This window comes from Hypanus sabinus, chromosome 2, assembly GCF_030144855.1.
Source record: "Hypanus sabinus isolate sHypSab1 chromosome 2, sHypSab1.hap1, whole genome shotgun sequence".
Taxonomy (NCBI): Eukaryota; Metazoa; Chordata; class Chondrichthyes; order Myliobatiformes; family Dasyatidae; genus Hypanus; species Hypanus sabinus.
The window spans coordinates 157,279,342-157,305,644 of NC_082707.1; the positions used below are offsets into that span (position 1 = coordinate 157,279,342).

Consider the following 26,303-nt stretch of genomic DNA (forward strand, 5'->3'; position numbering starts at 1 on the left):
AAACCATGCAAGGTGAATGAACTTGCTTAGAGAAATAGTAGTTTGTCCTGTGGAGCAGGATTATGCTGACTGTGCCCAGTGTCAGCTGAATTTAAAGAATAAGGCAGTTTCGTTTAAGTGCACCAAATCCATACTTTTCAACAAGATACACGTGCAGTTGGGCGGAAAAATGAGAAGAATCTTCACCTACAAAGTGGAGAATTTTTAGAACTGCATTCCTCAGAGGGCAAAGAGACCTTAGTGACTGAGTATATTCAAAACAGAGTTCAGGAAATATTTTGATAATAAGGGAATCAAGAGTCATGGGTTGGTGCAAGAATGTGACAATGATGCACAAGATAAGCTGAGATGTCATTGAATTGAGTTACAGCCACAAGTGGCAAAATGATCTATTTTTCTATTTATGCTTTTAAGATTAGTTAAAATCAATAATAGTTTAAGTGCAATGAAATATCAGGTTTATTCATTGTCAGAATTATTTTCTTTGAAAATATACAACCTACAAATGGTAATACATAAAAAGATCATTTTTAATGCCTTCAAATCACTAACAATTCAAAGAAGAAAAAGCAGAAGCTCATCTCCAATAGCCTAACTGTTCTTTATCTATAAGGGGTAGTCTCTGGTAATCACCACACTGAGTGGTGTTCCTTTACATTTCATCTCAGCATTGATGAATGAAGCACCACTGGAGAATTTACTTTAATTTAAATCATTAAAATGATCATTTCATGTCACAAACAAGAGAAAATCTGCAGATGCAGGAAATCTGAACAACACACACAAAATGCTAGAGGAACTCAGCAGGCAGGCAGCATCTATGGAAAAAAAGTACTTTTTAGCTGCACTTTTCAAACCCATAGATGCTGCCTGGCCTGCTGAGTTCCTCCAGCATTGTGTGTGTGTGTGTTGCTCAGGTCATTTCATGTAATATTTTCCATTCATTATTTCCTGTTAACATCTCCAGACAACCCAAAATCCAGACTTGTATTTGACGTCAAACTCTCAAAGGTGATCTTTTCCAAACAATTTCTGTCAATAACCAGAAACTGATTTTATATAATGAGTTAACACACACAAATTAATGAGGAATATACTTAAAACTAGACCGGAATCAAGCGTGCAAACCTTTGATTGCTCTGTTTGCTGTGAAGATAAAGTCTGTTGTGCAGCACACTCAAACTCCTGCAGCCAATCTGTATAATCCTACAAGTAAAAAGAACAGCTACTTTAAACAACATGCAAAATGCTGGAAGAATTCTGCTACTTTTAACAATATTGAAAAATTGTAATTGTTCTCAAAACATTTTTTCCTCAACTATATTAAACTGTTCTTAACATCAAAAATAAAAGCTGATAATACTCAAGAATAATAATGTTTTACAACATTCAAACCTATGCAGTGAATGGCAGGGCAGTTAATTGACAGTGTTATGGAACAAAGGGACCTGGGAGTGCAAGAACACAGTAGCCAAGATGGTTTAAAAAAAAAGTTTAGCATGATGGCCTTCAGTCAGGGCATTTTCAGGGTAGGGACATTATGTTGCAGATATAGGAATTGCTGGTGAGGCCATACTTGGAGTACAGTGTACATGTTTTGTTCACCCTGTTATAGGAAAGATATACCAAGATGCTGCCTGCACTATCAGGTCTAAGTTACAAAGAGAGGTTGACCATTCTGGATTTTTATTCCTTGAAGTACAGGAGAATGAGAGGTGACCTCAATAGTTTATAAAGTCATGAATGACATGAATAAGGAGGGATGGTCAGTCTTTTCCCCAGGATGAGGGAAGTCCAAAACTAGAGGGCACAGATACAAGATAGAGGGGTGGTTTAAAGTAACCAGAGTGATAACTTTTTCCCCCCACAGAGAGCAGTGAATAACCTGAAATGGGCTGCTAGATAGTGGAAGTGATCCAGGTGGTACAACTGCAACTTGTAAGAGACACTTGGATAGGTGCATGGACAGGGAAGGGCTTGGGCTTGGAGGATACTGGGCCAAAAGCAGGCAACAGGAACTAGCAAGGAGGACACTGGTTCAGTGTTGATCAGCTGGGCCAAAAGGTCTGTCACATTATTGCATTGCCCTGACTACGAATTAACAGTTTTATTAAAAGATTAATACGGACATAAAAATCACCCATGTCAATTTACCAGTTAAATAGCTTTATACTAGTTAAATGAAGAAAAGTTACCAAGAAAGATGACACCAGCACCCTGGGAAATAGTCTCTTCAGAATATCTTGAGCTTGCGATTGAACAGCAACCACTTGCTGATTACTCTCCTATTTCAAGAAATCAACAAACATATTTTGGGTTACATACAAAATGGTTAAATTATATCCATGAAGTAGCTAGCTGACAAGCAAGCAAGCAGTGGCACAGCACAATGATATGCTTTGCTTCAGGGACAGGGTGCAACCTGCCTTTGATTATTCTTTTACTCTCAACAATGTACTGGGGAAATGATTTTGACAAGGTATTCTTGCAATGAAAATGTGGGAAAAAAGCACAGCAGTTTCTTCATACACCTCCATATAGCAGTTAGATATCAGGGTTTAAATCTGGAGGTCGGCTGTGTATTTGGCAGTCAGGGGATAGGGGTGGGGTTGAAAGAGAAGATGAAGAGAAAGTAAATTAGGGAAAGATATGCTCTGAGGATAATAAACAAGAATGGCAAGCAAAAACAGCGCAAGACAATCTTTTACAGAAATTTAAAAACAAGACCAACAAAACAGGCATGCATGTATTAAATCAAGATCTACAAAAGGAGCACAACAAGCAGAGTGCAGAATGATTAGATGCTAAGTGCCTTAAATTTAAAGTTATTTCCATTTTCAGACTGCAGCAGAAATTATCTACTGTAAAAAAAAAGTCACATTATTACAACCTTGGCTGTCTTGTTCACTTTGTCCTGCAACATTTTTTCAGTGGATGTCAATGCTTCCATTGCTTTCCAGTTTTTCTCCCGAAGTTCCTAATTATTTTTAGAAAGAACTATTTCAGTTCAGCCAATATTTCTTCTAAATTATTCAATTTTTATTTTAAAAAAGGGATTAACAATTAGGAATTTAAATGCAAGTTTAAATTTAAATGCAAGTTTAATGCAATTTAAATGCAAGTTTTTAAATGCATATCAAGCATTTTGTTCCATTTAATAGGAAAAAGTTGGGGTTGGGGAGAAGCAAAAGTTTGCATCTACTGTAGAAAGCAAAAAATGAAGAAAGCAGTTTTCACAACTATGTTAGTTAGATACAGCATGACATAGGTCTGTAGTGCAGAACAGGAAAACAAAACATTGAAATGCAAATGCCAGAATTACATAACATTTCACCCATCTTTCTTTTTCACTAACCCATGCATTTCTAGCATTGCAGTTTTATTTCAAGAAAAGGAGAAACATCCATGGTTACTGAGTAAGGAGAAAGTAACAAAAGACTAAAGAATAGATTGGAACTAGAATGCCTTATTAGGGAACCAGCTGAATGGTTTACTAAAGGAAGATGAATTGTAAAACTGGGACTTCCCTAAGTTGACGAAACTTGGGAAATCACTGAATGCATCAAATGATACCATACAGTGATGGGGAAAACGATCTCGCTAATTTGCTTTCCAGTTCTCCATACATCTTCACTGACATTTATGACAGTTGCTTCAGTGATTACCATGGGAATAGTAACAAAAAAAAAAATCACTTTTTAAACTATTCATCATTTCCTGATGTAAATTTACCAAAAAGTTAAAGTAAATTTATCGAAGTACATACATGTCACCATATACAACCCCAAGATTAATGTTCTTGTGGGCATTCACAGTCAATACAAGAAAGAATAGACTCAGTGAAAGACCGCTCCTAACCAGTGTGCAAAAGGCAACTACCTGTGCAAATACAGAAGGGGGGGGGGGAAGAGATAATAGAAATGTCATGAATATTGTGAACGTGAGATGAAGAGTCCTTGACAGTGAGTCTATAGGTTGTCAGAAGAGTTTGGTGATGGGTTGAGTGAAGTTACTCCCTCTGGTTCAAGAAACTGATGGTTGAGTGATAATAACTGTTCCTGATGGCAGAAGTGAGACTACAGCATGGTCCAGATTGTGGGGGCCCTTGATGGTGGATGCTGCTTTCCTGCAACAGCACTATGTAGATGTGCTTAACGGTGGGAAGGTTTTACTCATGATGGACTGGGCTGTATCCACTAATTTTTGTAAGTGCTTTTGTTCAATCACATCATGATTACTAATTTCTCAAGGACAATACATGGCTACTGACTCTCTTTATTCCGAATATAATCAATCTTGTTTGTGATGATTTGGTGAAAAGAGCAGAAGATAGAACTTTGAAGTCACCCACAATGGTAAACTTATTACAACTGTAATATTCAATATACAATTGTTAAAACCCAAAGGTAATGTTCCAAAGAGCTGTCACATGAAAAAAGTCTTACAACCCGAAACTGAAAAATCAGCATGAAGTGTAGCATTCTGTATGTTCAGCAACTACTGTTGGAGACTTCCTCTTTAAAAAAAATCCCATCAGCAGCCAAGAACCTATCTCCATAATATAAAAGGCATGCAAGCACCAACTACCAATAAAAAATTACTTTCTCACATCAAATAAGATTGAAGAAATTACATATTTGTTTCATTAGAGAAATCTTTTTCTTAGAACATTTATATGGATACATCGCAAGTAGTTTGGGTAATAGAATTTCTTATTCAAGAAAAACGAGCTCCAGCAAGACTTCCTTCGACAACACAAATAAAGTGGATTCCAGTTAATTGGGACACACTGGGAACAATACATTTTGGCTCAATTAAGTGATTGCCCACAAGAGCCAAAGTTTCAAGGAAATAATTAAAAGATAAAAAAAAAGGCAAATTCAGTAATAATTAATGTATTTAAATATAAGCCATGACACATTAGAACACAATCAATACTATAAAACTACATTAGTTCCTAATAGTCAGAGGAATTTATTTCATGTATGTTGTCATGTTTTTTTGATTGCCTGTTAACGAACAAAATCACTGCAGATACTTAAAGTGTAGATAATGGACTGCTTCAAACAATGCTTTTATTCTCATTGCAACTTTCAAGATGATTGTCAATACCTTTAAATTCTTCATACTTACTAGTTGAAGCAGTGAAATAATTTTATTTTCACTCCTGGCCATTTCTGGCATCTACAACCTGAATGCTCGAAACTACAGTGAGCAAAACAGTTCTGAACTGTCTTGCTGCTCGTTTCTCGTCAGTGACAAAAAAAACACTTTTTTTGAACACAAATACACACATCTGACGCTATTTAAAAACTGTTCACTCTAAGCACAGTGCATTGTCTAACTGCCACACAATTGCACACAACTGATGCTAGTTAGAAACTATTCGGCAATAGTCTCCTATCCTAGTTAAGTGTCTAAAATGAAGGGAATCCTGGCCATTTTCTTGATCAGTTTTTGTTGTTTGAGTTGTCCTAAATAAGCATCTGGTTTGATTAACTGATAGCCCAATTAACCAGAATCCACTGTATTTCAAAATCAATATTTTTAGAATCCCATATTCAATTGTTTTACGACCTTCAAGAGATCAATGCAATCCATTATCATTTTCTCAACAGGTAAAACCATAATGAGCTTTATCAAAACTTTCGTAACTATAATGGCAATTGTTGAAGTTTAAATATATTTGTACTTTTGACTCTTTCCTATTCAAAACCTTGATAGTTGAGTTTGGAATGCCATCTGTTGAAATAATAACTTGCAATGAAACATTAATTAACTTTTACTTACATTGTTCTTTATCCTTTGATGATTAACAGCTTCTTTTAGTGACTCAATCTGTTGGTGTAAAGAATCAATTTCTTGATCTTTTTCTGAAAGGCTAGATACAATAGAAATAAAAGCAGAGAATTTTGTAAAAGCTTACATTTGTTTGACAACATATTTAATCATTACTGAGGATCTCAATTCCAATTTCTTTTATGGGGCCTTGGGTGGATTGGAAACCTGGAAGTATAACAACAAAAAACTAATGAAACTACTCTCAAGTTTCCTTCTTTCACTGTTGAACCTTTTACAGACTACGGGTCTTTCACAGTACAAAGCAGCTGCTGAAGCATGATGTGTCTTCCATATACAAAAATCTAATTAACATTGATAATTAATCAGAGACCCAAAGCTACATTTATTTACATCCTAGGACAACATGAAGGACACCAACGCCAAGGAACATCTGAAGAGTAGGGGGTAGTAAAATCACTAACCAGGCAACACTAATAAAACAGGATGATCTATATTAATCAAATCATGTCTTGAATAGCAGATTAATTAGGTTATTATAACACAACTGTCAGTTGTCAAGATAAAATCCAAGTTTTCCAGCTTAAAGATAACAAAATAATTTGTGTAGAACTGTTAAATAATTTAATGATGTTGAGAAGGCAAGTCTAATATATAGTATTCTACATGTCTTTCAGAACATCATGTTATAGGAACATGGATTTAAACTAATCAAGAGACTGTAAATACTGTAATCTGGAACAAAATCAAACTGCTGGAAAAACTAAGATGACAGAGGAACAATTGAAGTTTTAGGTTGAGATCCTGTGCAGGACTGTTCAAGAATAAACACAAGACTAACCCAAAATTATTCTCATCTACAACAGAAAATGTAAAAACATTTAGGAGACAGGACAACTGCTAAATGCTAACAGGTCCTTTTAGATGGATGATAATCATTTTGCAGTATGAAACTTAAGCATTTTGCCACTTCACAGCAGTGTTTTGACACTGCAGTAAGGAAACTTTATGCTTCAGCCACATCCTCTATAGGGTTAATTTAACCCTGATGAAGCTTTAATAATCAGAAGAGATTTTCAATCCAAGAGTACAAGTGCTTTGTAAACCAGGGTATTTGAAGAGAAGGGAATGATGAAAGTATGCTATAATAATAAATCCCTCAAAGTGAACATTAAAATATATCCATTTATAACAGTGCCTCGTCACATCATTCAATACCACATGTGCAATGTTCATTGAAGTTGTTATATTAGGAGAATACAATTTTATAGGAGCCAATAAATGACTTAAAGGCAGCATTGTCAAATGAGGTGGTAGATTTCATGGATCTTGCCAAGTTACCGTTGTGAAAATAAAATATTCTGCAACAATAAAACTAATCATTTGCATATTCACTTACACATTCAGCAGTACTTCACTTTTCACCAATGCAGCACTCTGTATCAAGGGAATCAAAAATATTAAAAATCCAAGATTACATTTAAGGCATACATGTCATTATTTTAGCAAGATTCCTGGCAATTAATTTAAACTCCTACCTTCTCCCTATAACCTTTGATTCCCTTACTAATGAAGATTTAATGACCTTCGCTTTAAATATACCCAGTGACTTGGCCTCCACAGCTGTCTGTTGTACTCCACATATTCACTACCCTATGCCTAAAGAAGTTCTTCCTCATCTCTGTTCTAAATTGACGACCTGAGGCTCCGCTATCTACTTTATTGACTCCCCCACTCTAAGAAACATCCTCTCCACGTCCATTATCTAGGCCTTTCAATATCACTGGACAACAAAGATTTTGCTTCCTGAATACCTTTAGGTGCATCTTATGAATTTTGGGCTACTGATCATGAAAATCACCATGAAATTTCCCTATCATGCACCAGTTTTTGAAATCAGTTATGTTTATTATTTCAATTCACAATTCAAGTCAATTAAAGTGTTGCTTACCATGTAAGCTAGAAAGGTTCCCATCTTGTCCAGGCATGCTTGGCATGCTTAGATGGCGCGGCTGCTGCATGGCCAGACAGGTTTTAGTAATAATTATTGGGTTTAGGACTGTAAGGATGGAATTTGCTATCATCAGGCACAAAAACTTCTATGAAGGATTTTGATATTTGAGACAGATGCTTCTCAGAATAACTGATGCCAAGATTAAAGAAAGCATTTTTGTTGGTCCACAAATCAAACAGGTCATCAATGGCAGGAATTTAAAGAATTTCTAGTGGGACTGGAGAAAATCACATGAAAGGCATTCAAGGAAGTTGGTGAAATTTTTCTCAGCATCTACAGAGCACCAAACTACATGCATCTGGTTGAAAGCATGCTTCAAGCATATAAAACCATGAAATGCAACATGTCATTAAAGATTCATTTTCTGCATTCCCATTTAGACTTCTTCCCTGCAAATCTTGGTGCTGTTAGTGATGAGCATGGTGCGAGGTTTCACCAGGACATTGCGGTCATGGAGAAAAGATACCAGGGCAACTGGAATCCATCAATGCTGGCAAATTATTGTTGGACACCTAAGTGACAAGCCTCAGACACTGAGTACAAACGAAAATCATTATCAAAATATTTTTAACTTAATTGAACTATTGCAAAGCATCAGCACCATTATGCAATTAAACACATTATATTCAATAAAAGTTAAATTGTTGTTTCTCCAAATTCCTACGCGATACAAGTAGTCTGAAATTTTATTTATGTTCACCTTCAAGCAGCCCATTATGAACAAAAAAAATTCTGAGGAAGCAACACTTTTGAAAAAAATTTGTTGTCCAGTGTATTCAATACACTTCAATGAGAACCCGCCCCATTCTTTTCCAGCAAGTACAGGCCCAGAGCCATTAAACCCTCCTCATAAATTAATCTCAAGATCACTTTGCACATCTTTTCTTTGTTAAGAGGGCTCAAAATTGCTCACAATACTCCAAGTACAGTTTGACCAATGACTTGTAAATCCTCAGCATTGCATCTTTCCTCTTATATTCTAGTCCTCACAAAATAAATGCTAACATTGTTTTTGCCTTCCTTACCACCGACTCAAGTTGCATATTAACCTTTAGGAAAATTTGCACGAGGACTCCCGAGTCCATTTGCACTTCTGGCTTTTGAATTTTCTCTCAGTTTAGAAAATATTTCACACTTTTAATCCTACCAAAGTGAATGACCATACACTTCCCTACACTCCATTCGCCACTTCCCTGTCCATTCTCCTAATCTGTCCAAGTCCTCCTACAGACTCCTTGCTTCCTCAACAGTAAGTGCCCCTCACCCACCTTTACATTGTCAGCAGGCTTGCCCACACTGACCCTACGGAGCACCATTGCTCACAAACAGCCAACCTGAATAAGCCCCCTTTATTCCCACTCTTTGCCTCCTGCCAGTCAGCCAATCCTCTATCCATGCTGTTACCTTTCCTGTAATGCCATGGGCTTTCATCTTACTCAGCAGCTTAATATGTGACACCTTATCAAAGGCCTTCTGAAAATCCAAGTAAAACATTCACTGACTCACCTTTGTCTATCCTGTCTTATATTTCCTCAAATAATTTAAACAGATTTATCAGGCAAGAGTTTCCCTTAAGGAAACCAGGCAGATTTAGGCCTTTTCTTAATCATGGGCCTCCAAATACCTGAAATCTCATCCTTAATAATAAACACCATCCCAACCACTGAGGTCACGTTACCTATAATTTATTTTTCCTCCATCCCTTCTAAAAGATGAGAATGACATTTATGATTTTCCAGCCCTCCAGAACCATTCCAGAGTCGTGTTTTTTGAAAGATCACTACTAATATCTCCATATAATCCTCTTCAACTACCTCTTTCAGAACACTAGGTTTTCAAAGGAACTCTAGCAAATTAGACAATTAAAAAATATTAATCCTGTCTTATGACTTTCTAAGCTCTTCCAAAATCTTCCCAGTGTTAACTGTAATGTGAACTAGTATGGCTTCCTAATTTCTCTTGCTCATCTTTTGAATAAACTCTTAAATGCAGGTGCACTGCCCCTCATGAATGTTGAGGTAATAGTGTTGATTTATTTATTTTATCTTCACACACAAATTCCACGATGGTAGTGAATTTTATTTTCCATCTTACATTTTTGGACAGTAATTTGCAAATTCTACAAGGATGAATTTCTGCAACCAAAATAACTGGAATGTGAGAGTCACATGTAGTACTTATAATTTTACCTGTTCATTGTTCTTTTCATGTAACTGCTGAATCTGAATTTTCAGTGAAGCATTTTGATGCTCAAGATCCTATTTCAAAAATAATCAATGCAGTAATTTTAGATTTTGTACTACAAACAGTTATAGCAGTGAGCAGAGGTCACAAAATTACCTGCAATTGCGTCACATAGCTAGCAACTGCTTCTCTATTAACTGTCAACGTAGCCTTCAAGCTATTAATTTCTTCTTCTTTTGTTTCAAGTCTGCAATTAAAATGGAAGTCAGAAAACCTATTGATTACACTTACAGGATAATTTAAAATAATTATCAAGTATACTTACATAATTTGAGATTCTTCATTCTGATGGGCTTTTATTGAATCCTAAAAATGTAATATACAATATTTGTAGAATATACATTTAAATACAATATCTTGAGGCCAGAAAATTATTCTGTAATAAACTAGAATACTGTGAAGATTACAATATCCTGGTGTTAAATTTTACTAATTTTTAAACCAAGAATCTCAAAATTAACAAGCTGAATAAGATGATACAGCACCAAAATAGACCCTTCAGCTCCCCATGACAATACTGACCTCAAGTATCCAATGATAACAATCTCATTTACCAGCACACGGTTTGAAGACTTCTATGCTATGGTGATCCAAGTGCCTAAAATACCTCATCAGAGTACTCAGCTACACCATCTCTCAACGACTACATTCTAAAATAACCTGGACGAGGAAGAGGAGGGATGGGTTAGTAAACTTGCTGATGACACAAAAGTTGGGGATGTTGTGGATAGTGTGGAGGGTTGTGAGAGGTTACAGTGGGACATTGATAGGATGCAAAACTGGGCAGAGAAGTGGCAGATGAAGTTCAACCCAGATAAGTGTGAGGTGGTTCATTTTGGTAGGTCAAATATGATGGCAGAATCCTGTATTAATGGTAAGACTCTTGGCAGTGTGGAGGATCAGAGGGATCTTGGGGTCAGTGTCCACAGGACACTCAAAGCTGCTGAGCAGGCCGTCTTTGTGGTTAAGAAGGCGTACAGTGCATTGGCCTTCATCAACCATGGGATTGAGTTCAAGAGCCGTAGGTAATGTTACAGCTATATAGGACCCTGCTCAGACCCCACTTGGAGTACTGTGCTCAGTTCTGGTTACCTCACTACAGGAAGGATGTGGAAATCACAGAAAGGGTGCAGGGGAGATTTACAAGGATGTTGCCTGGATTGGGGAGCATACCTTACGAGATTAGGTTGAGTGAACTCGGCCTTTTCTCCTTGGAACGATGGAGGATGAGAGGTGACCTGATAAAGGTGTACAAGATGATGAGAGGCATTGATCATATGGATAGTCGGAGGCTTTTTCGTAGGGCTGAAATGGTTGCCACAAGAGGACACAGGTTTAAGGTGCTTTAAAGTAGGTACAGAGGAGATGTCAGGGGTAAGTTTTACACGCAGAGGGTGGTGAGTGTGTGGAATGGGCTGCCGGCAGTGGTGGTGGACGCAGATAGGATAGGCTCTTTTAAGAGACTCCTGGATAGGTACATGGAGCTTAGAAAAATAGAGGGCTTTGGGTAACCCTAGGTAATTTCTAAACTAAGTACATGTTCAGCACAGCATTATGGGCCGAAGGGCCTGTATTGTGCTGTAGGTTTCCTATGTTTCTAGATTCCTACCACCTCTGGGTGGAAAAAACTTCAGATCCCTCTAGCTCCCTTATTCCTCACCTCACACCTCGGCCTTTCAACCTTTAACAGCCTTCATTACGGAGAGAAATTCCTCAGTCTCCATGCCTCTCATAGTTTTGTATACTTCCATCAAGCTTTTCCCTCGGTCTTTTCTACCCCAAGGACAACAAATCCAGTGCAGAGAAATTCTGGTTAATCAGGCAGCCACTTAGTTGGGACAACTATCAAAGAACAAAAACAAACTGAGAAAATTACCAGGATTCCTTTCGTTTATTTGGGACACAATGCTGCTAATTGGGATAGAAGACAGTTGCTGAAGTTCTTAACTAGGACTAGTCATGTGCACTTGTGTGGCCGTTAAACACTACACCATGCTTAGAGCAAACAGTTTTTAAATATCATCAGTTGCGTGCATTTGCGTTCAAAAATCAGTGATTTTTGTCACTGATAGTTGGCGAAAAATAAGCAGCAAGACAATTCAGAACTATTTTGTTCATTGTGGTTTCAAGTATCCAGGCTTGGCAATGCCATAAGTGACTGGGAGTGAAAATGAAACTATTTCACTACTTCAACAAGATAGGAACTACAAAGAATTTAATACATCAACAATCACCTTGAATCTTACAATAAAAATTAAGATTAGCAGGATGCAATCGTCAAAAACATTGTCGAGGGCAGTCCATTATCTGCACTAGGTGTCTATGCTGATTTGCTCATTTACACTCAACCAAAAGAACTCAGCAGCACACTGAATGAATTCCTCCATAGTTAACTATTAAGGAACTACCAATTCTATAAAACTGTGTTAGTGTTTTAATTTATTCTGTATTTCTTTTAAATACATGTTACTTAATTTGTCTTTTATAGCTTAACTATTTCCACGAAACCTCAGCTAATTAGGGCAGCTGCTTAATTAGGCCAAAATATACTGGTCACAATGTGTCTCAATTAAATGAATCCACTGTACATCTATTCTACAGCATTCTTTCCTGGTAAATCTCCTCTTCACCAGTGCAACCACATTCCCTCTTATAGTGTCTCAAACAAAGCTACACAGTCCTCCACCCAGTGCCCAACAAAAAAATAAAGCTGTTCCATGACTTCCATGCTCTTGTCTGTGTTCTACGCCCCACCTGGGACTCAATACTCAATTGTTAGTACTCTTGAGAAATGCACATCAACTGACACACACTTCTGTATTCTTAATTACTAGATTTAAGTGGACATATTAAGGGTAGAGAAAATAAAGTACAAATGCAGCACTCACAACATTAATAACATTAATGAATAGATACTTCTTTTGCTATTTCTGAAATAGTGAAAACTGGCAAAAAAATTTGCACTTCACTGCTACCTTTTGTTTGCAGCTCTTTACCTTCCCCCATCCTGCCCCAATATTATAAATTGTTAGCTGATTTGCCCATTAATAAGTTAAATTTTAAACATATTTGGGGTACAATGTCTGATTCATACTAATTTAACTTAATATAGGTACTTCATTATTAATAGCAGCCCAGAAATATTGAACAAAGATTTACTGTATTTAAAGAAGCATATTTCAAATGAAGGCAATTCTTTAACCATTTGATTCTAAGATAGAAGATACACAATTTGTAAATATATATGCACACAATTATTTTTCTACATTAGAAACCCCATCTAGATGTGTAATATTGAAAGTTCCTATATTGAGAAAGTGAAAAAAAAAGGTATTATGCTTCATAGCTTCTTCATAAAGCATTATTGGAACAGATGTTTCACAGGCTTCCCATAGGTGCTCCATTTTCTTTCCAAATCCCAAAGGTGGGCATATTATTAGGTTAATTGGCCTCTATAAATTGTCTCTGGTGTATAGATGAATGGTAGAACCCAAGAGGCAAGGCAAATGCACAGGAATAAAACGAGGATGGGTGATGAGTGCTTGAAGAAAAGTGTGAAATGAATGGGCTGAATGGCCTATACCATATTGGTTCTCTTTCTATGTATCTAAATAAACTATGAAAAAGGAATTTTATCCTTTTATCAGTTACCTGTTCAGATTTTTGAAGTTGGTTTTCAACCTGTTTCTTGAGTAAATCATTTTCTTCTTGCAAATCCTAAAGATTTTAGCAAATAAGATATGAACCACACAAGTACACATTACTCAGCAAAGTATCATGCCTCAAGTACAGCATTTCACAGAAGCAAAAGAAAATAACATGGCATTGATCAATTAACAAAAATATCTTAATACCTTAATTCTCTGGCCATTGTATTCTAATTTGAGCAATTCCTTTTCCAACTGGTCTTCAACATTCTTGATCTTTTCATCCTTCTCAACTAGACTGGAGTAATAAAAGCAAGTTAAGAACCATACAATTTAAATTGGTTTTCTCAAATTAATTTATTAGAATACTTACTTGGCCTGGAGTTTTGCCAGCACAGATGCTGAATCCTGCTAAGGATAAAGTAAACAAAGTTAGAAGGTAACGACCTAGAACTATCACAATTCAAAATCAAATGAAATATCTTCCACATACATCTAGAGCAGCATTATCTAAAATACCAAGACAAAAATCAAGGCTACTGAAATCTCCAGATTATAACCTTCTCGCAAAGTTTATGAGTCATCCCAAAATGTGCATACGGAGAGGGGAAAAATCATGGAATAATAGAACTGATCTCTTCTATGAAGATCCCACAATGAATAATTGTCAAGATTCTGAGATAAGGAATAGTCACCTGAGTAATAGACTGTCTTAAGGGTAAGAAAAAGACAAAAGCCTTAACTTAAAAACTCACTATTAGTGTTTCACACCACTGCACTAGAATCTTGAAATGTCATCAACACAAGATTTAAAATTCTTAGTGCAATAACTTATTTGCTATAGTATCTACATTTGACTACAAGGGATCTAAATTAATATCAAGTAACTTTCTATGGAGAGATCACCAGAGACAGAACTGAAACTGTCAGCAAAAAAAAAATCATCTAAATTCCAACGAGTACAGGCCAGAAGCCATCCAACACTCCTCACACACTACACTGGTACCTTCCCATCAGGCCACAACAATAGAAATCTATATTAAAAAAAATATCAAAACCTTTGTTTATACAAGAATGATGCTGTAAACTAGTGAATGTTCACCAATATAAGATTTTGGGGACTTGAGTCAAAATGACAGATGAACAAAGAAAGAGTCTGATAGATTCTACAGAGAAAGTCGTAATGAACTGTCATCAAATACCATCCACTTCTCACACCACAGATGCTGCTCAATCTGTGGTTTATGTTCAACAATTTTATTTTTATGTGAGAACAAATCAAGGCAGTCACTAAATTTGAACAAAACATACACCACAGATTTACAAGATCATGACATGCAGCCTGGCCATTAAAATGAGAGAAATGCCTTCAGTGTATTTGTGAAAGTGAAGAAACAGAATTAATCTGAGAATGGGTTATGAGAATTTTTCATGCAGCCTACAAAATGGGGGGGGGGGGGGGGGTAGCAGAGACAAATCCTAACATCAAACTCAAGCTTTTTAGTTCGTTCCATGGTGACAGATGAAGAGAACTTGGGCATTCACAGGCCTAAGTTCAGTAACATTATAAACCTGGATTTCAAGTATAACATTACATTCATAAGTGGGTGTTGTACAATTTCAAGTTACTGATCAAATACTTACCTGGTTATTCATCTGAAACTGTAGCCGCTGATTCTCCAAATTCAAAGCATCATTTTCCTGTAGAACATTCTATTTAAGTCAAAAACATACTTTTTAGGCAAAGTTTTTGAAACAAACAGAAGACATGCATATTGTGACTATGTACCTTTGGCTGAAAATATTGAATCTCATTAATAATTAGAATTAAGTCAATTGAAAAATACTGAAGTGACCGAAATTGTTATCAGGCAAATGGTGCCAATTGAAAAATCTAATGCCCCAACTAGAATAGAAAGCCATGAACAAGTATTGTAAATAAAACTATTCGTTTTACTTCACTTGTTGTTCTAAGGAATTAGAGAAGTTACATTTAAATCCCAATAAAAGGTGAAAGTGATTCATTTATTTGATAAACCACAAGCTAGTTGAAAATTAAAACTATAAATTTAACAAATCTTATTCAGACACTGTAGATAAATTATAAACACAAGAGATCCCGCAGATGCTGGAAATCCAGAGCAACACAGACAAAATGCTAAAGGAACTCAGCAGGTCAGGTAGCATCTATGGAAATGAATAAACAGTCAACATTTCAGGCTGAGACCCTAATCAGGACTGGAAACAAAGGGGGAAACATGCCAGAATAAGAAGGGAAAGGATGACAAGCCAGAAGGTTACACTCAGTAGTCTAATGAACGCATACCAGCTAAAGCAGATACAGGTGGGGGTGGGCACTAACATCCAGGGCATCTGCTCACATCCCCAGCACACAGAGAAACTAGGGACAACAAAATTCAATGAAAAGAAAGTACATTTTCTTTCTTTAAAATTTTTTCTCTGTAGAGGAAAAAAAATGAAAGTCACTTGATCACTATTTCCGCCATAATGTTTTGAGATTACCTGAATTCCAGCCATTTTGTTGGCAGCTGCTTCTGTACTATCTGCCAATGCAGCCTTCAACTTAGTAACTTCTTCTTCTTGTGCCTTAATTCTTGGAGCAGAAAAAGCTCAAGTCAGAGAAGCAATTATTAAACAAATGACATTTCAATATCTGAGAAAAATACTTACATTTTCTCAAGATCATCCAATTTTGGTGTTGTAGATACCTATAAGAATGAAGTCATTAAAATCGGTGACAATAATTCGTAATTGTGACTTTACACATCTTTCTAAACTACTGCTAATATTTTCTAAAACTACATAAATAAGAACTTTATTTTTGATCAAATTAGTACACAGAGCTACACTGATTATACAAAGTTGAGAGAGACTACAGATCCTTTTCCCAAGTATCTTGTGAGAAACTCAAATACTTAAGGCATTTCGTTACCTGTTGAGCACTTTGTACTTCAGCTCTGAGTGTCTCATTTTCCTTCTGTAAAGCCTTGAAGAGGAAAGCAGTGGTTGTTTGTTTTTTTTTTAGAAAAACAGGCAAAACTTTCTAATCAAATTTCACTGTCATGTGCAAATATAGGAACAGAGATTATGAGAATGCATTATAGTTGCCAGAAACAGAAATTTCAAAGAAAAATTTACACACTGAATACCTGAATAGTTCTCTCATTACTTTCTATGTTAATTATCCGAGACTCCAAAAGATCTTCAATGGACTTTACAGCTTCACTCTTCTCTTTAATGCTATAGTGAAAGAAATGGTCATTAGCAGAAGCATAATAAATTTTGAAGAAAATTATTAATGTTCTTCAACCTCGTACTTACACTTGCTGAAGTTCTTCTACTTTGGATGCAGAAGAAATCTAAAATACATGCAAACAAGAAACAATATTATTTCATATTAAAATCATATAAATTTCACATTCTGCACATAAAATGCATGGCCAGCAATACTGATTTTCCATATAGTAGAAACATCTTAAAAAACACTTCCAAAAGTGGAGGCTATCTGCATAACCCCAAAATAACTATAAATCAAATACCATCACATAATAACATCTTGAATTTTAAAATTATCTTATAAAAATAGAGCAATCCAGATTAGTGAGCTCTGCATTTTCAATCCCTTCTACAACTCTCAAATTTAAAAATATGAGGGGTGATTGGTAAGTTCATGGCCTAAAGTAGTGACTATCATGCATAAAGTTTGAAGTTAATAACTCATTGGGCTGATTGATAAGTTTGTGGCCTAAGGTAGAAGGTGAGTTATTAACTTCAAACTTTCTGCATAATCGCTCAAAATGTTGACCTGCATGTGCATGTAACGAGAGCTGTATAACTCATCTCTTTCTACCTTAGGCCACAAACTTATCAATCACCCAACTTTGGACATCTCCTGGAGGTCCAAGATCCGCATGCTCCACGACTGCTGGACTAAGTGTGTAAATGTAGGAGGGGACTATGTTGAAAAATACATGTGCTAGGTTTTCTAAAATTGACTCTTTCTACCTTAGGCCACGAACATGTCAATCACCCCTCAGATTTAATTTTCAATTATGTTGAAAAATACCATTTCTTTCTCCTAAATTCCTTCATAATTTTTCTGCCATTGGACTAAAATCAAGTAGCATTTTTCAAAAGATCTAAGTATTTATAATTCCTTGCTTTCCATTGTGCATGGTAAGTGTTATGCTGACAATAAGCTGAAGAAAGACTTCACTTTTTTGGCAATTTCAAATCACCCAGAATTATCATTTCTCATTACATTATAATTGGTAGCTTCTCATTTATTAATTGCACTGACCTCCAGGTTCAGCTAGGGCTAACAACCCAGACTGATTAAACAAAACTGTTATGGAAACAGCAATGAAGAATCCTTTTACATCTGTGTAAAATGGTGTTCCTGGTCTCCATTCCAGATGTGCATGGTTGACAATAGTGAAAACTGAGAGGAAGCTAATGGCATGATGATCAAAGCCCTGAAACACCATGGACAGAGATTGAGGACCTTCACTGCTGCCCTAAATGCCAGCAATGTAATGGGCAGCAAGTTACAGGTGGATATAAATGAGCAATTGAGATTAATTAGGCCAATGTAATAATTCAAAGCCACAATAAATCTGGTATGAAATAATAAAAAAAAACAAATCAGCTTTAGTTTACCTGTTCAACACTTTTCACTTCAAGTTCTTGAATCTTTTGTCTTAAGCTATTATTTTCTTTATTCATGATCTTTAAAAATAGAATACCAGAAGGTTAGTCAGTTCATGGCTGAAGCTTAGAAATTTCTGACTGTGTATTCTATGTTCACCAAGTACCCTGTTATATGAGTCACCAAGTTATACAGCATGGAAACAGGCCCTACAGCCTGATTGGTCCATGATGCCCGATCCAAGCCAGTCCTTTTTTGCCTGCATTTGGCCCATACACGTCTAAACCATTCCAGTCCAGATACCAGTCTAACTGTCTTTTAGAAGTTGTTAATGCAGCCACCTCAGCCACTTCCTCTGGCAGCTGATTCCACATAGATACCACTTCGTGTAAAAAAAATTTGCTCAAGTTCCTCCTAAATCTTTCACCTCTTACCTTAAACCTATGCATTCTCGTTTTAGACTCATCAACCTTGGCAAACAGACTGAGTATATTCATAGAGACAAGGAACATAGAAAACTACTACACAGAAACCGGGCCCATTGGCTCATCTAGTGTGTGCCAAACTATTAATCTGTACAGTCCCATCAACCTGCAAACCGACCATAGCCCTCTCAACCATGTACCTATCCAAATTTCTCTTAAATGTTGAAAATGAACCTACATCCACTTCCACTAGCAGTTGATTTCACACTCTCGCCACTCTGAGGGAAGTAGTTGACCTTCATGCTCCCTTTAAACATTTCACCTTTCAACCTTAAACCACGACTTCTCGTTCTAGTCTCACCCAACCCAATGGAAAATAAATCTGTTTGCATTTACCTATCGATACCCCTCATAATTTTGTATCCATCAAATCACCCTTCATAATTCAATGCTCTAGGGAATAAAGTCCTAATCTATTCAGCATTTCTCTATAACTCAGCTTCTTAATTCCTGGAAACATCCTTATCAATTTCTGCTGCACTCTTTCAATCACTGACATCTTGCCTGTAGGCAGGTGAGCAAAACTGCATAGTACTCCAAATTATGCCTCACGTCTTATAAAATTTCAACATGACATTCCAACTTCTGCACTCAATACTTTGACTTATGAAAGCCAACAAGCCAAAAGTTTTCTTTATGACACTATCTATCTGTGACGCCACTATCAAGGAATTAATGGATCTGAATTCCCAGATCCCCCTCTGTTTTACTGAACTCCTCAGTGCCTTGCTACTCACCATGCAAGTCCTACCCTTGTCTGCCCTCACAAAGTGCAACACCTCACACTGTCTGCATTAAGTTCCACCTGCCACTTTTCAGCCCATTTTTTCAACTGGTCCAGATCCAGCTGCAAACTTTGATCGCGTTTCTCACTGTCCACTACAACCCCAATCTTGGTGTTATTGGCATATTTGCTGTTCCAGTTTAGCACATCATCATCCAGATCATTAATATAGATTACAAACATCAACCCAGCATTGATCCCTGCAACATACAATTAGTCACAGGCCTCCAATGAGAGGCAACTAGCTACTACCACACTGACTGCTCTCCTGAAGCCTATGTTTAATCGAACTTACCACCTCACCTTAAATGCCAAGTGACTGAACCATCTTGACCAACCTCCTATGCGGGACCTCATCCAAGGTCAAGCTAAAGTCTATGTAGACAACATTCACTACCTTGCCTTCATCAGCTTTCCTAGTAACCTCCTCCAGACACTATTAAATTGGTTAGACATGACCAAAGCAATGTTGACTATCCCGAATCAGTATCTTTCTATCCAAATACTTGTATATCCAGTCCTTAAAAATACCTACCAATAACTTTCCCACAGCTGATGTCAGGCTGATAATTTCCTGGTTTACACTTACAGCCTTTCTTAAACAACAGAACAATATTATCCTCCAGCACCTCACTCATGGCTAAGGACATCTTAAATATCTCTGCTAGGGCCCCTACAATTCCACTCTAGCCTCCCACAGGGTTCATCTTAAACACCTTGTCAGGTCCTGGGGATTTATCCATCCTCTTTTGCCTCAAGACTGCAAACACCCCCTCCTCTGTAATCTGTAAACAGTCCATGACCTCACAGCTGCTTTGCGTCATTTCTAAAGATTCTGTCCATCATCCAAGTAAATACAGATGCAAAAATAAAGATTCAAGATCTCTCCCATCTCTTTCAGCTCCACACATAGATGAGTGCTCTGTTCTTTTAGAGGACTAATTTTGTCCCTTCCGATCTTTTTGCTCTTACTATAGCTGTAGAAGCCCTTGGATAGAAGTCTGTTAGAGCAAACATATGTCTTCTTTTAGCCCTCCTGATTTCCATCTTAAGTGTTCTCATGCATTTCTTACATCCTTCAAGAACCATATTCCTACCTACCGAGACCTGCTCGCCACAGCCTTCTTTTTCTTAACCAAGACTTCAATATCTCTCAAAAACCAAGGTTCTGCTAAACCTGTTATCCTAGTTTTTTATTCTGGCAGGAACTTTCAAACTCCGTATTCTCAAGATTTCACTTTTGAAGGCCTTCCCTTACCAAGCACACATTTGCCTGAAAAGTACCTAGACTTACCAGATTCTTTCTGTTACTATGAAAATTGCCCTTTCTCAAATTTAGAATCTCAGCCAGTGGACCAGACCTGCCCTTCTCAATAATTATATTGAAACTAATGGCATGATCATGAGCTGTAGTGTTCCCTTACCTGTCCAGTCTCATTCCTCCATAGGAGACTTAGCAATAGATGCAAATAATCTACCTTATCTAAATCCCTCATAATTGTATATACCTCCTAGTCTCCGACACTAAGGATAAATAGATAGTTTATTCATCCCCAAGGGGAAATTCAACATTTTTCCAGTGTCCCATACACTTATTGTAGCAAAACTAATTACATACAGTATTTAACTCAGTATAAATATGATATGCATCTAAAATCACCCTCCCAAAAAGCATTAATAGTTTTTAAAAAGTTCTTAAATAGTTTACTAAAGTGCATTGAGTGGTAACTTAAGCTCAGTCCTAACCCCGGCATTTTAACATGTCTTGCCCCTGGTGGTTGAATTGTAGGGCCGAATGGTGTTGGGGAGTAATGATCTCTTCATCCTGTCTGAGGCGCACTGCATTGACAGCAACCTGCCGCTGAAGCTGCTTCTCTGTCTCTGGATGGTGCTGTGCAGAGGATGCTCAGGGTTTTCCATGATTGACCGTAGCCTACTCAGCGCCCTCCGCTCTCCCACCGATGTCATACTCTCCAGTTCTGTGCCCACGACAGAGCCCGCCTTCCTTACCAGTTTATTAAGACGTGAGGCGTCCCTCTTCTTAATGCTGCCTCCCCAGCACGCCACCACAAAGAAGAGGGCGCTTTCCACAACTGACCGATAGAACATCTTCAGCATCTCACTACAAACATTGAATGACGCCAGCCTTCTGAGGAAGTACAGTCGACTCTGTGCTTTCCTGCACAGGGCATCTGTGTTGGCAGTCCAGTCTAGCTTCTCGTCTAACTGCACTCCCAGATACTTGTAGGTCTTAACCTGCTCCACACATTCTCCATTAATGATCACTGGCTCCATATGAGGCCTAGATCTCCTAAAGTCCACCACCATCTCCTTGGTCTTGGTGATATTGAGACGCAGGTAGTTTGAATTGCACCACATCACAAAGTCCTGTATCAGTTTCCTATACTCTTCCTCCTGACCATTCCTGACACACCCCACTATGGCCGTGTCATCAGCGAACTTCTGCACATGGCAGGACTCCGCGTTATATTGGAAGTCTGATGTGTACAGGGTGAACAGGACCAGAGAGAGCACGGTCCCCTGTGGCGCTCCTGTGCTGCTGACCACCGTATCAGACCTACAGTCTCCCAACCGCACATACTGAGGTCTGTCTGTCAAGTAGTCCGTTATCCAAGCCACCATGTGTGAGTCCACTCCCATCTCCGTTAGTTTGTGCCTTAAGATCCTGGGCTGGATTGTGTTAAAGGCACTAGAGAAGTCCAAAAATGTAATCCTCACAGCACCACTGACCCTGTCCAGGTGAGAGAGGGATTTGTGCAGCAAGTACGTGATAGCATCCTCCACTCCCACCTTCTCCTAATAGGAATAAAATTCTAGCCTGTCTAGTTATTAATTAGAATTATTTGCATAAATGTCTTTCTATAGTTATGCTCGTGATTACGTTACTGGGCTAGGAATATACAGACAACTTCAGCAGTACACAGAGTCACAGTTATACAGCACAAACTTGGGCCCTTGCGTCCAGACCCCATTTTACCTACACTAATCCCACTTCCTCAGGTTCATAGTTTTTGGTGCCTTGGTGATTCAAATAGTTGTCAAGAAGCTTTTCAAGTATCACAAGCAAATCTGCCTCCACCCCTTCAGGGAGCACATGCCAAATTCCAAACAGTTTATATACAAAATTCCACTTCAGGTACACTCAAACTATGCTCTCGTCTTTGACAACCCACCAAGGGAAACAGAATTTTTTTATTTTCCACTCTATCGCCCTCATCAATTTATATACAACCTGTTGCTCAGCTTCCTCAGAGGAAAAATAAACCTAAACTATCCATTCTCTCAGACTACTGCATAGCTCCAATTTAGAAAAGATATTGGCAAATCTTCTCCACACCCATGCCAGCGCAAACACATCCTTTCTTGACAAAAACTTAGAAGAAAGCAATTACAAATTAAAGATGTCTTACAATTATTTTTGTGGTAGATGTTTGGCATACCTCAATTTCTTCCTTTTTTTCAGCCACCTGAATAAGTCCAGATTCCAATAGCTCTTCAACTGTTTTTATTTTTTCATCCCGTTCCTGAAGACTTATTTAAAAAAGAAAAGGATATCAAACACATGAAAGTGCAATGGTATAGCACTAGATTAAACCAAGTGATAAAGGTGACTCACCATTTTTGCATCTGTTCTATGTTGCATAAAGCTGAAGCCTATGTGCAAAAGAAACAAGCATCTAAACATGTTAAAGTATTAAGGAGCACCTTCTTACAAAGAATATGAAAAATATCTTCTAAGTATTCTTGTTCCTTTAAACCATATTTGAGAGTCTTCTCAGCAATATCTTTTGCTAGACAGTTTTGAGCTACAACTGCTTTGAAAAAACTTATAGAAAAATAGGAAGTTAAAAGATTAAATCAAACCACAATTTTCAAGTAGACACCAAGTTAGAGCACTGAAGTACCAAGATATACTAGATCTTTTTCCCTAGAAGTATTAAATGTTATAACCATAATGAGATGATGTATTATCCATACTGGGTGCCCTCAATCATCTGCATATGAATGACATTTGACAGTGTTTTGTTTTTATAATTCATTATAATGTATGAATTCTCAAAAGAAAATCTGTGGAAAATGTTGTTACCAAATATAATTACCAGATTAGTGTCAATTGAATTGCATTTGTTCAGTTGAATTTTCAAAAGTATTAGCACAACTTGAATGTTAAAAACCTTTAAACCAAAAAAGAAAAAGCCAGAAACTTTCACTACGTCAAGCAGCGTCTGCAGAAAGAGAAAATCAACTCTTCAATTCCGAGATCCTTTATCACACAGCAAGTCACCCAAGTTGCTACAACTTGTTCAATGGAAGGTACAGTGCTGCTCCTCAATCTGCAGTGTTTACCATGACACAAGAGGCATAAATAGATAGGTTAGAGTGAGACAGAGAACTAGCACGGTAGGCAACCAGAATATTGGGGTCACCACAAAGTAGTTGCTTAAGTTGCATGTGTTTTTTTCGATGCATTAAAGATAAACATTGTGAGCATTAAATCCAATGGATTAAATTGGAAGAAATGCAAGCAAATTACTCCTTCACCTGGAAGGACGATTTGTTGCCGAGAAGAGGCAACACAAATATTGTGACTTGTAAGGGATGGTGAGAATATTATGACATTGTAATAGGATACAAATAGATTGAATGACTTAGTCAAAGCACGATAAATGGGGCTTAACGTCAGAATCAGAATGTTTACATTTATTATCACAGACGAAGAGAAATTTGCTGTTTTGCAACAGCAGAGTGCAATACAAAAATAATACAACAGGATACAAATTAAATTAGTGCAAAAAGAGCAAAATGGTGAGGTAGTATTCATGGGTTCACAATGTTCAGAAATCTGATGGCAGAAGGTAAGAAGCTGTCCCTAAAACATGGGAAATGTGGGAAAGTTTGAAGTCATGCACTTTGGTACAAGGAAAAGGCAGATTATCTAAGGGAGTAAGAATGCAAAGTACAGATCAATCTGTGTGTCCTTTTGTATGAATCACAAGTTAATAGACAGGTACAGAAAATAGTTAAGGCAGCTAAACATATAATGGTAAAAAGGTTGGAATTTATAAATTGCAAGTTTGTTATAAAATGAATCAGTTTAGAAGCAGCACACAGCCAAGTACACACCAGCAAGCCAGCCAGCGAGATTAACCCCATGTTCCATTGTTTGCCTCAAAACTGTCTACGTACAGACAGTTCAAGTGCTTATCAATGCACTTCTTAAAATGTTGTTAGTGTCTCTGCCTCCACCATCTTCGCTGGTAGTGCATTCCAAGTACTCGCCACTCTCTTGTTGAGGAAGTTACTCCCCGGATGCACTCTTGATCTCTAACCCAAAGTGACGTTTTGTCTCAGACAGAAATCAAGTTATTCCTTGGGGAACTGAGTGGTGTACCCTGCCACCCTCTTTATAATCACTCGGGACTTGAACCATACAAGCTTGAAGAATTTGCTGCTTGACTATTAAGATGTTCACTTCAACCCCAGAGCACCAAATGCACTCAGTCATGGCTATAATCAGCAGCAGGAGTGCCCACTGCTCCAACCCTTGCCCACACATTTGGCAAATCCAAACACCTTGCTGTGCCTCTTCTTCCTGTGTACAAGCAGAGACCGAAGACAGTGGTGTTAGGTGTGAGGACTATAATAAGCTCATCAAGGAAGGCAAAGGGACAAATACAGGAGGACTGTTTCAAATTGGTGGACAGGACCACGTTCAAGGATTTCTCAGCAGACCCGAGTGAACATGGGGAAATAATAACTGACTGCATAAAGAACTGAGAGGACAAGTGTATACCCTCAAAAATATATTGAGTCTTATCCAAGCAGAAGGCCTAAATGAACCAGGAAATTAGCAATCTGAAGGCTAGATCTATGGCATTTAGGACAATCCAGAATGATCAAGTTCAGGTATGACCTCAGGAAGGTTATTGCAAACATGTGCAGACAACTGCAGACTAGACTGGAGTTATAGATGATGCTCGACAACTGTTACAAGTCCTGCATCTATCACTTCGTAACTTGAAAATGGGTAGCATAAATAGCATCAACGCCTCACTCCCACACAAACCAATGGTGTTTACGTACACTTTGAAAGGGAAAATAAACACTCCTGCAAGATCCCATCCCCACCCCACAAAGCTTCTGATGGTCTTGTGATCTCAGTCTCCAAGGCTGACAGAGTATCCATCAAGTGGGCAACCCACGAGAAGTGTCCAGATTAGATATATCTACATCAGTGTTCTATACTATCAACACCTCCAAATTTATCAGCAAGTTCCAAAACCTGGGCCTCTGTACCTTCCTTTTCAAATGGATCCTTAACATTTTTGATAGATCAAGGGACTGAGGACTATGGGGAACTGACACAGCAGAGTTAAGAGAAAGCAGGAACATAGTTTTTGGACTAATAAGGTGGAATACAGGACAAGAAGAACTCTGTCTGGGAGAAGTCGGAAGAACAAAAGATCTACATGCACACTGTTAATGGCAGGATGTTTTCAAAAATGTGGTTAAACAATAAAATAACCTACCTGTTCAGATATATGAATTTGCAGCTTTTGTACTTCAGCTTCTAAAGCTTCCTTCTCTTTGTGCAAACTCTAAATACAAAATGGGTATTATTATATTGTTTATTATGAAT

At 37.5% G+C, this 26,303-nt stretch overlaps 1 protein-coding gene across 6 annotated transcripts in view; it reads right to left on the reverse strand.

The window, feature by feature from the left end:
• The window catches only part of ktn1 (kinectin 1), a 192,361-nt gene that overhangs the window by 26,707 nt on the left and 139,351 nt on the right, over positions 1–26,303 (reverse strand). For 3 of the 6 annotated variants that reach the window (XM_059957483.1, XM_059957473.1, XM_059957464.1), the window contains 21 exons: positions 26,194–26,262; positions 23,280–23,317; positions 23,104–23,194; positions 18,385–18,453; positions 17,047–17,084; positions 16,875–16,965; positions 16,658–16,711; positions 16,396–16,433; positions 16,228–16,318; positions 15,349–15,417; positions 14,078–14,115; positions 13,912–14,002; positions 13,709–13,774; positions 10,323–10,363; positions 10,154–10,244; positions 10,003–10,071; positions 7,199–7,236; positions 5,791–5,881; positions 2,891–2,977; positions 2,196–2,285; positions 1,129–1,206 (listed from right to left, as the gene is read on the reverse strand). In XM_059957483.1, the coding sequence (XP_059813466.1) occupies positions 1,129–1,206; positions 2,196–2,285; positions 2,891–2,977; positions 5,791–5,881; positions 7,199–7,236; positions 10,003–10,071; positions 10,154–10,244; positions 10,323–10,363; positions 13,709–13,774; positions 13,912–14,002; positions 14,078–14,115; positions 15,349–15,417; positions 16,228–16,318; positions 16,396–16,433; positions 16,658–16,711; positions 16,875–16,965; positions 17,047–17,084; positions 18,385–18,453; positions 23,104–23,194; positions 23,280–23,317; positions 26,194–26,262 (1,428 nt within the window). The remainder of the gene's footprint in view (positions 1–1,128; positions 1,207–2,195; positions 2,286–2,890; positions 2,978–5,790; positions 5,882–7,198; positions 7,237–10,002; positions 10,072–10,153; positions 10,245–10,322; positions 10,364–13,708; positions 13,775–13,911; positions 14,003–14,077; positions 14,116–15,348; positions 15,418–16,227; positions 16,319–16,395; positions 16,434–16,657; positions 16,712–16,874; positions 16,966–17,046; positions 17,085–18,384; positions 18,454–23,103; positions 23,195–23,279; positions 23,318–26,193; positions 26,263–26,303) is intronic. The other 3 variants (XM_059957491.1, XM_059957496.1, XM_059957505.1) reach the window with 3 other exon arrangements.